This window comes from Triticum urartu, chromosome 3A (assembly GCF_056163025.1).
Source record: "Triticum urartu cultivar PI428250 chromosome 3A, HENAU_Tu73, whole genome shotgun sequence".
NCBI classification, from domain to species: Eukaryota; Viridiplantae; Streptophyta; class Magnoliopsida; order Poales; family Poaceae; genus Triticum; species Triticum urartu.
In genome coordinates this window covers 204,378,968-204,389,838 of record NC_141875.1, presented here as the reverse complement: position 1 = coordinate 204,389,838, position 10,871 = coordinate 204,378,968, and the positions used below count along the sequence as shown (strand labels likewise).

The 10,871-nt window shown below is 43.7% G+C and overlaps 1 protein-coding gene and 1 long non-coding RNA gene across 2 annotated transcripts; one reads left to right on the top strand and one right to left on the bottom strand.

Annotated features, from left to right (window-relative positions):
* The first annotated feature begins 2,859 nt into the window (after positions 1–2,859).
* LOC125546773 (uncharacterized) lies at positions 2,860–5,818 on the top strand. The gene is made up of 3 exons (XR_015618579.1): positions 2,860–3,265; positions 3,352–3,977; positions 5,686–5,818. It is a non-coding gene; the product is annotated as an uncharacterized LOC125546773 (long non-coding RNA).
* On the bottom strand, positions 4,265–9,237 carry LOC125543570 (protein HOTHEAD). Its single transcript, XM_048706943.2, has 6 exons — positions 8,902–9,237; positions 7,956–8,307; positions 6,547–6,860; positions 5,711–6,099; positions 4,605–5,176; positions 4,265–4,514 (listed from the first exon to the last, which is right to left on the bottom strand). The coding sequence occupies exons 1-6, from the start codon at positions 8,969–8,971 to the stop codon at positions 4,460–4,462; spliced, it is 1,752 nt and encodes a 583-aa protein (XP_048562900.1). The 5' UTR covers positions 8,972–9,237; the 3' UTR covers positions 4,265–4,459.
* Positions 9,238–10,871: the final 1,634 nt, after the last annotated feature.

Here is a 10,871-nt window from a genome sequence, read left to right as displayed (position 1 = left end):
AGAAAAGCCTTCTAGTCGCGGAAAAACCAGGATACCCGCTTTACGCGGATCGGGGTATCGGGTGGGAGGTTGTACGTCGAGAGATGGCCCGCGAATAAGTTCATCTTGCAATTTGACTACATCTACGACATGTTCCACATGACCAAGCTGGATTTCCAGTTCATCCGCATGTATGCGCTGTATCTGAACCACTTCATCAGGGTCGAGAACATCAAATATATCTGCGTCGCGGATGCGTTCTATATGCACGAGAGCTTCTTGGCAGTTTGCAAAGAGCACCGTGACTATGCGAGCAAGTACCTCGGCGAATTCATGATCTCTAATAAGGACAAGGAAGTGATTCTCTTGCCTTATCATCCCACATAAGTCATCCACACATATCCTTTCGTAAGTGTTAATCATTCTTTTGCAAGCATGAAGGCTAATTTGAGGTGTACTTAATTTGCGTAGTGGGGGGGAGGGCATCCTCATCGTTCTGTCCCCGGAATACTCCCATGCGATGTACTTGGACTCATCGAAGAACCTCGGGAAAAAGGATTACAAGCACATAAAGAGTGTTCTCGATAGTGCCCTGTTAACCTTCAGCCTGTCTGGTGGATATATCAAGGTGAAAAAGTACAGGAATCGCGGGCTGGCTTTCGGTCATAAGACCGACTTCTGTTACATCCAACAACAGCACACCAGTATGGCTGATGGATTCTACCTCATGCATCACCTACTCGAGTACAGAAAGGATAATCAACGCCTTCGCATGCCACCTACTACCAACGATGCCGAGATTGTCAGCTGGGCCACAAGCATAGGAAGGACACCGGATCATCAAATCAGAGCTGAGTTTTATCACGTATAGTGTGAACTTGCCCAAGTGATCATGAAGCAGGTCCTCGAACCAACAGGGATGTTCTACCATGGGCCAATCATGCGGGAAGATGTCCGAGCACTGCTACTCGATCAGCGTCTGTACCTTAAGCCTTTCAAGAAGCTCGGGTGCTTCCTCCCTGACTATGAAGATTGGACCGCCGACATGGAGGACTGATTGTTGATGACAATGTGTCACTACTGTCTTTCTATGGCAAAACTTTGAATTTATGCACGGCGAAACTATGTGATGTAACTCAACCGTGGTCCTGAACTAGCATAGATCGCTCTAGTTAATTAGTTTGGGTATGAGGAACTTTGTCATTTATGTTTACTATTGGTTGCTTGTATTTTGCTAATTATGCCGCCTTGTTTTCTTAAGTACATTATGTTGCATATTATCGTTCTATTCATCAACTCACAATGTAGGTACATAGATCAGAGATGACGAAGGGCTACTATGCCGTGTACGTTGGGAGGGTTCCAGGAGTCTACAACCACTGCCAGCCGCTCAGGCCTAGGTGCACAGGTACCCGGGTGCTAGCCACAGAGGGTTCGACAGCAGAGCGGAAGCGGATAGTAGTTACTTGAGGTGGACACTCCAGCATGAGCAGGGGCGGGACCGCCGATACTACATAGTCGCGCTCTTGCTCATGCTGATCGCTCTTCTCTTCTACATCATGGTTTAGATAGAGATGATGAAACTTGTGTGTGTGCCATGACCATGCAGTTGCACTTATTCGAGACATGACATGATCGCACTTGTGTATCGCTATTTTCAAGATTTGATGATATTTGTGTTGAATGATGATGATGGTATGATGAGACTACTGTATGTCTTTGATATGATGAGTATAGTGTATGTTTAGTATGATCTGATGAAACTATTGTACAGAGCCTGTATAAATACACCATAAATACGTAGGGGGTGAGGGTCGGCGAAAGCAGGAATATTAGCAGTAGCGCTGGAGAGCATCTAGCAGTAGCGCTGGCTTAGCAGCAGCACTTCACATGAAAAAGCGCTACAGATAGTTATCAGTAGCGCTGGTCCAGGAAGCGCTACTGCTAACAATACTTAGTAGTAGCACTGCCTATATCAGCGCTACTGCTACAACTTAGCTGTAGCGCGCTAGCAGTAGCGCTGGACCCAGTGCTACTGCTATGCATATTTCAAGCGTTACTACTAGGGTTTTCTGCAGTAGTGGATGCAAAAAAAGCTTCAATCAGCGATGGCTGGAGGCGGAAGAAGATGACAAACACTGCAGTTTTGCTACATGCTTCAACCGGCATAGATTTTGCTACAACCGGCATGGCCTTTTACTACGACCGATGTCACGTTTTGCTACAACACATAGCCGGCGTTGCGTTTTGCTACAACTAGCATCACTTTTTGCTACAACCGGCATAACGTTTGACATCCATCACGGCTGAGCTGCGAGGCTTGACGGCGACAATGACATTTTTGTTGCATTCGTCGTAGTTTTTTGCTATGTCAGGCAACAGCTTTTGTTACATCCGTTCATTCTAGATGCAAATGTTGCTACCTGCAACGACGAGCTACAACCAGCGGCGACGGTGACGTTTTTTTGCTGCAACCGTGTCTTCATTTTTGCTACGACCGGCAACGAAAAATACTACAACGGGCAGTTCTATTTGCTGGAACCAATCAATCGCCGGCGAGGCGGAGCTGCACCCATGGCGTGCGCGGGTGGCGAGTGCGGGATCCATCCATGGCAAGCGCGGGGCGGCGAAATTGCATCCATGGCAAGCACGGGCGGCGGAGGTGCATCCAGGGGATGTGAAACACATTGAGATGCAAAGGCAGAGCTCCATCTAGCAAGTAAGGGTCAGATCTAACGACACTTAATCTTAGTATCGACCGGCTGAGACTCGACAGGCCGAACAGTTCGGCTTTTCGGAACCCTTGGTGTTACCAGAGGTTCGGATCATGCTACAAGATCTGAAAGAGCTTTTTTTTTTTTACTAAAGTTACTAAGAAGGTCGAAACAGTGATTTTGTCCCCAAAATTGCATCGCCGGGCGGCCGGGCCTGACCAGGTGGAATGCAGGTACACCTCTAGGACAACCGCGGCCGCCGCTTCGAGCAGGAGGTCGGCGTGAAGGAGGAGCGCGGCAAGCGGGAGTTTGGCATCTTCTGTCCTCTGCCCCGTCGCACCACCGTGGTTGCGCCGCCCACGTCCAGACGACGGCCCTCTCCTGCCGCTAGATGCCTCCGCTGAGACGACGCTGCCAGAGGCAGCGACCAGCAGCCTCACCGGTGCCCTCGCGCGCGAGCGGACAGGCGCCGGAAGAACTTGGTTCCAGCGATGCTGCAGATCGCACTCGCGTTGCTGCTCTACATCGGCCTCGACCTCCCCGAGGCCGTCGCCGCCGTTTCTGTTAAGACTGTATGTGAAGTGCAGAGTACATTGCTGAACTGAACACCTAAATTTCTGAAGATTCTGAAGTTTTTGGTACTTGCATGTTCGTTCAGTGTGCGCGGAGGTGGTTTGACGAGCGGGAGACAAGTCACCTGGCCAACTGGGCAAGCACGGCCGGGCACGGCAACACTGAGGAGCTCCCGACGATTCATTTCAGCTGTCCAAGTATTACGGGGTAGAGCTGGAAATACGGGAGCGGTGTGGGTTTTTCTTGCGGGAAAAGGGACTTGGGCGTGGAAATCGATGCGGCCATTGGATGAAGAACAACAACATGCGGTAGGGAGCATGGAGAGGGAGCAGCCATGCCGCGTCCTCTTGGCATCGCTCATCCCCTCCGTCAAGACGCGTCAATCTGGCGACCTCGACCCCCCATGGCTGTGTACTACAGCCAACTCTGGCTGGCCAACTTCCGATGCGCCCCAGGTGTTCGTGGTAATGCTCTAATCACGCGGCGCCTCGTCAATTGATCAACAAAATTCCGTCTGTAGCTCCGGCTCTGCAGCGTGCTTCGGTGGAGCAATGTGCCAATAAAAATAGGAACCTGTGGCCTGCGCCTTAGGCTGTGGTGCCGAACCTTGTTTGCTGCCTTTAGCGTCTCCTTCCTCCCTGTCATAGATTTGCACTGGAACCGCAGTGCGTTCCTCGATTTCGTGGCGCCAAGCTTCATCACGCTGATGAGGTACACACTTCCTTTTTTTCCTAACGACAAATATACACGCTTCCGTTCTCTCAACTGATATGATACGTTCTTGTGGTACTTGACTAGTTGATATGAATTATTAATAACTGGACAATCAAAATCCAGGGCTATCCCCCTGTGTACTTGCCGCTACGTTGTAATTATTTTCTGTAATTCTCGTTAACATGCCACTGTCTGCACATTTGATTCTTAGACTTTGTCTTGTCCAGAGTGTATGGAACTATCATATGAATGCTTTATTTCAGAAGATCCTTTGGAGCAAAAAGGGTGGGAATGTAAATGTAATATAATATTTTGGTAGGCCATATATATATTTCCACATGAATGGTAAGAATACAGATGATACAACTGACGCTTCTTTCTTTGGTGGTTGTTGATGAATCTCTTCAAAAATTACTATTTACTTTTCTCCTAAGTCACATTCTTACATGGTGAACAAGATAATAATGTCCAAGTATCTATTATACTCCAGCCGCTCGTCCTAACCTTTCCCTTAAGATCTTCACTCCCATGTATCTGCACGTCAAACACGGGAAAGAAAGATCAAACCCTGGAGTTGAAATGAATTTACCAAAATGCAAACTATATTATATTTCTGTGTTGTACCTGCCCATCATCATGACTGTGGCTTGTGGGTTTGTTCCTGGCGACCTGGATAGGGTTGATCCGTCAATCACCCGGAGGCCTGAGGTCCCAATCACTTTGTACTGCTGGTCAACCACCTTGCCTACATGACATCCACCATGGTAATGCCAGATGGTGACCACTGTATCCCTGCAAAACTGCTCCAAGGATGTGCTGTCATTTGTATGCTTCGGTATCAGGTTTATGTTAGCTGCTACACTCATGTTGAGCAGTTTTTCCATTGAATATCCACCATCTTTGGGAGTGAAGTTTGAGAAAGTGTTCGTACTAATTATTTTCTCTATGGTCTTGATCCCGTAAACACATCGTCTCAGATCCTGTGGATGTTTGAAGTAGTTGAAGGTGACGTTAGGATTGCTGTTGGGATCAGTGTCCACAAGAACTAGATTGCCAGTAGACAGCGGGCCATCAATCTTCGAAAGAATGAACCCTCCGTGGAATACTTCTTTGGGCAGGCTCTTTTTGTTACGTACATACTTATGGACTGCTTCTAAACTTCTTTCCTTTGGAGGAATAGTCGACAACTGCCCAATCTGCATTAGAATGCCAAAAGGTCATAAGCATGAAAACTGTCATGGTTCTAAAAAGGGAAGTGGACATATGCTTAAGTTTTTCTAAGACACTTCATTCCGATTGTACAATTGAACTGTTAACAATAACTTTGAAAGATAACTCTAGTTTATAACATTGATGATGGTGTGATACGGATAGGAATGTAGGTAGTTGCAAATGAGTGTAGCAGCTGCATAATTTGATTCTTACCTACATGTTAGTATATATTTCTGATTTGTCTATATGCTTATCTTGGGTACCTGCAAACTAAAGCTTAACAGATAAAGTTTGGGAAGTTGGCTCCAAAAAGCCCATTTTAGGGTGCATATTTCTTTAGATTACTTGTGCAAGATGCATTGTTTTGCGCAAAAGCTTTTGTGATGCACCATGATACTTTTGTAAACTGAAATGCGCTACCATCATACTTTCGTGAACTGAAATGCACCATGATACTTGCAAACTGTAATGAAGTCCTTGAATTTTATTTCAGGTAACAATCATGATTGATGACAAACCTCAGCAGACATGATTCCATGGTGGCAGTGGATGCTGTCCCCTGTCTGGCCGAAACCGCTGCTGGCTTCGATAAACACACCATCATCAGTTATTCCAACAGTCTCAATAAGAGACTGCTTTGGGGGATCCTTGGTGGGTATAAATACGGAGCTCAATGGGTTGTCTGACATCCCTTTACCCACGTGCTCGTTGTGAAGAACTATAGAAATGTTATGCTTCTTAAGTTCACTCCTTGGTCCAATGCCGCTGATCAGTAACAGCTGGGGGCTTCCAATTGCGCCGGCAGAGACAATAATCTCACTGCCTCTCTTTTGGCTGAGAAAGGCTTGATGGTGCCCACCATTCTCATCCTTGAATTGAACCCCAATAGCACTCTGTTTCTGATGTCCTGTGCAAGAGATGAGGTTACTATAACAAAATGATTGTGCAGCAAGTACCTACTGTTTTTGTTTGAAGTATGTGTTTTCCTAGCTTCCTTCTTGTGGAAGTGGATACAGATTATGGAGGAAATTGTATGTCCGGTGCAAAATTATTGACCAAAACCAACTACATTCAGCCAGAAGCAAAATTATTGACAAACACAGTCATTATATTAAAGGCGCATATGCTCATCAAGCTTTATAAGTGGACGCCGTGGACTCGTCGGTTTGAATCCTCAAAACACTATTTTCTGTTCAGTTTCCTTTTCTACAAATAAGTTAAATTTGTCCTAAATTTTGTGAAACAATTTCCTGAAATCTCCAGTTACCAGATTTCTCACTGGGTGCTTTGTTCTTTTCTACCATGGAACTTTTTTGTGATTATAAGAGCTACTACTTGGATTATTATCGCTTACCATGTCTCGTTTTGAAAATTACTTTGTTCACACTAGCATGAAGCAGCACTCTGAGGTTGTCAGGATTTGCAGCAGCTAGGAGGTCAGCAGCAGTGTGCCGGTACCCTGCCTCATCAAAGATGGTTCCCCCAACTTTGGTTCCAAAGAGATGGTCATAGGTATATCCATTGTAAGGCGATACCCCTGCTTCAAGCAGCCCATCACGTAGGGCAGCTTGCCAAGGTGCAATCTTTGGCCAATAAACAATCCTCTCTTCGACCCAGGGGTAGGACTGATTCACCAACTCTTCATCCCATCCTGCATCCTTCACAAATCTGCATGGACAAGCGCATGATAATTGGTTACAAACTTATAAGGCCTTACAAATACTAATGTTTGACATGATAGGTTCGGTCCAATAGACACAGTTGCTCGTCTTGTTAAAACCAGATTTTATGCTATCTTATAGTTATAGCTGCCCGTATGCTTATGCGAGCAATTTTCTTCTTATATTCTTAAGGTTTCTGTAATAACTGGCATATATTTTTCTAGTTTGACACTGCAGATGTTTCAAAAAACTCAGATACTGCAATGGTTATTGAATTCTGCCACGACATTCTAAGCCTTTCAGGACTTACGGCAAACCTTAGTGGAATCTGGCTATTTGGTTATTCATCATTCTATGTTACCAAATCAAACAAAAATGTATTAGTGATCTTTTGCAATTTTTCTTCGATGCTCATTCTCAGTACTTCACCACTCCATAGTATGCGTTGGTGTTCAGCTATATAAACTCCAATAAGAAAGTCAGATAGCCTTACTGGCTTTCCTCCAAATCTAATTACTCCTCTGCTAGCTATAATGTTGTTGAGCAACCATTAATGCGTCTGATATCTGTCCTGCAACTGCAAAATCAATTCTACCACTATGATATTCAACTAGAAGCTATAAAAAATCCATGTGAAAAAACATGTGACAAATCTCCAGTTAAAGCGTGAGGTATTTCAAGACCAGGTACAGTTATGGGGCTGAAAAGGTTTTGTATCACTAACTTTTATGGCTACCTCTAAGATCGTTGGCTTCTCCCATCAGCCATTTTGTTGACTCTTTAGTGTTGAGACTGGTCTGATCTTTGCTTAAGACAGAAGATATGAAACACCGCTTTGTGAATGTGACATATTAACACACCTACAGCGGGGCTTCAGATTGAATAGCTGTGAAATATCCTGGTATATCTGACCAACCATGCTGAACCACTTAATTCTTCTTGTGATAGTAAGATCAAACAGGATTAGTCCCATCTTTTGATATCGATGTTTCCTATTCAGGTTATTAAATAACTACTTATTTTAACTTTCGCTTAAGTTTATTTGCACAGTAAATGGATCTTAAGTTAGGTTAGATAGCTGAAAACATGACACATTGTGTACCTTCGGTTGGCTCGGCTGTAGAAGCCGGCATTTATACATGTTCCACCACCTAGAACCTTTGCTCGGGAATTGATGACACCATCAGTGGAGATGAATCCCTGAGATGGGGAATTCTTCGATTCATCGGTCAAGCAAATGTGGAAGTTCTCAAGGTATGAGATGTTGCGGTTGCCATATGGAGATCCACCTCTCTCAAGCAACAGCACCTTGTACTTTTTCGACAGCGTTGCTGCCAATGGGCATCCGGCCGTGCCCCCGCCGACAATGATGTAGTCATATGCTTCATGCTGGATTTTGGAGAAACTGCTTGCCTTCCGGAGGGGAGGGAGATCCGGTGTGGCGGAGTTTCTTCCTGCAAGTTTAAGTGTTTGATATTATTGCCTGGAGCTGCTTGGTTTCAGGTTAATACTATTTCAGTCAGTTTTCTTCTTCTATCTTGATATATATGAGGATGTCTCAACCTGGTTATGCTAAACTCTTCCTCTTTTTCATCAGGTTTCTTTTGGTTATAAATAATTCTACAGGTTGCGAAAAGAAGGTACATCTTTTCCAGATTCCACACCTTGTTTTTCCAGCCTTTTACTTGGAAATGACGCTTTCTTATGTAGCATTACATGCCAAGCATTCTTACAACGACAGAGTGCCACTTCAGGACTAAGTAAACAATATCAAAATCATAATGTAGGATAATTAGAAATAGATGGCAAGTTGCCTTTGTTATCAACATATGTAGCCAAAATGTCTAAATAAAGGCCCATGTTCCTAAGCCAGTTCAAAATCTCTGGATAATAGCCATGGTGGGTATAACAAGCTGATCGGCAGAAACAAAGAAAGCAAACATCGCTGGATCAAAGTCCAACTCTGAACCATTGAGCTTTTTTCTAGGGGAGACGACTCACCGTGCAGTTTTGAGAAGCATAGATAAGCTCAAGCAGATGGAATGTACCTTGAGATAATCTGATGAAGCAGAGGAACGCCAAGATCTTGAAGAACACCCCTCCGCTGATCAAACCCATTGAAACCAAAGAGCTCCCCTTGTTTTGTTCTCTTTTGCCCTTTCTTTTTCACCTCTGACTCTGCGTACTTGCCTTTTGTCTGGTGCTCTCTGATTTCTCCACCTCGCAACCTTGCCCAATGCATTTCACTCGTTTATGTAGACAGTAGCAGCACCGTGGAATTGAGAGAGCTATTGTGTACATTCACTCAAGGGCGCTCACCCACACCATTAATTGCCATTCAATGCAGTGCAGCACTGTCCAGTAGTACTACAAGTCAGATTTATGGACTTCCTCATCAGCCAACCAACCACAACGAAACTGCTGTGAATATTTTACCCACCGCCCTGATTTACATGCATCTCTCTCTCTTCTTTCAAACTCAGTGACATTTTTATTTCATTTTCGGTGACTATAGGCAGATTTTGAAGAATGTCCACTTTTCAGACCTGAGCTATTGTAGAAGTTCAATTTTCAACCTTGAACTCTGAAACTGGTTGGTTGTTTTCAACTTTGATCTCTTGAAAAAGTTCACTTAACCCCCTTGGCCCTATCGCAGATGATTTTGTGTTAACAGGGACAACTCGTGACATGAACGAGCATCAATTTTACATGCCAGCACTGCGATGCTAGCAGCCTAATTAAAACTTCTACAAAAATCGAGAAATCAGGAACCTGGCTTGGCTGGAAAGAGAAGGGAAAGGGATAGGTAGACAAGTACTGTACAGTTTAGCGATTAGAAGAGAGCGCATACTTTTTTCCTAATTTAAATGAGTAAAATTCACAAAATTACAAGTTTAATGTACAAACTATCACATCTGACTAAGTTTAAGCAACATATTATCGCATCTGTAGTTTTGATCTTATAGTTTTGTGAAATTGATTCTTAAATAGATAGTTTTGTGATATATTTAATCCTAATTAGGTTACCTTGTTTCTTAAAATGTACTGTAGTTCTGTGAGAGACTTCTTTAGGAAAAATTCTGTGATATACTTGCTCCCTAGATCTGTAGTTTTGTGAGATTGATCCTCAAATCCGTACTTCTGGGATAGGTTTTCACATTATTTTTTCGACAAACAGACAGGGGCACCCCTTTCAATTAGAAGACATGCAATTTTATGAAATTTACTCAATTTAAATACACAGGTAGGTTGCTTTATGTATAAAGCGGGGCGAAAGCCTATTTTGATTATGTGTATCTTTATAGTCTGAGTAGGCCATTGACCATTTTGAATAAAACTGAACATTGTAGACAATTTCTGATACAGTTAAGAGTCCTCGTTCACCTAGACTTTATTCTTAATAAACCAGCCCCCTTCAGCCGAATCCTGTTCCAAGAAGACTAGATTTCTTTCTTGTTTTTTTAGGGTAAGAAGACTATATTTCTTAATTCTATTCTGTCCTCCCGTCTGCCCAGAGGTGTTGCTTTCAAGAAAGAGAAGGGCTGAGGAGGGTGTAGAAAATACGCTGTTTAAGATGACAAACCACTATCTAGCCTGATATTGACAAGATAGATAATACTCTATATACCGCCTTTAGTTCAGAAGATGGTTTTGTAACACCAGTGTGTCTGTCATTGAGTGGTCTCGCTCAGTTGGTTAGCAAGTTTGAGGTTAGCATCATCGTACTCTAGATTACATAGGAATTGTCAGTGATAAGTATGGACGGTACTCTAGATTACATAGGAATTGTCAGTGATAGGTATGGATGCCTAGTACTATCCAGTCGGTAGGTATATACCAACTACTAACTATAACAATTTAGTTACTTCACAATTAACCAATAAATATTTACTACCTAAAGAAAAAACAGAAAAAAAATGGTGAACAAAATCTCAGCTTGGTTGTTGCTTGCCGAGTCCTTATTGTCCGGCTCTCGTCAATGGCAAGTCTCTGCCGAGTTCGAACTGTTACCGAGATC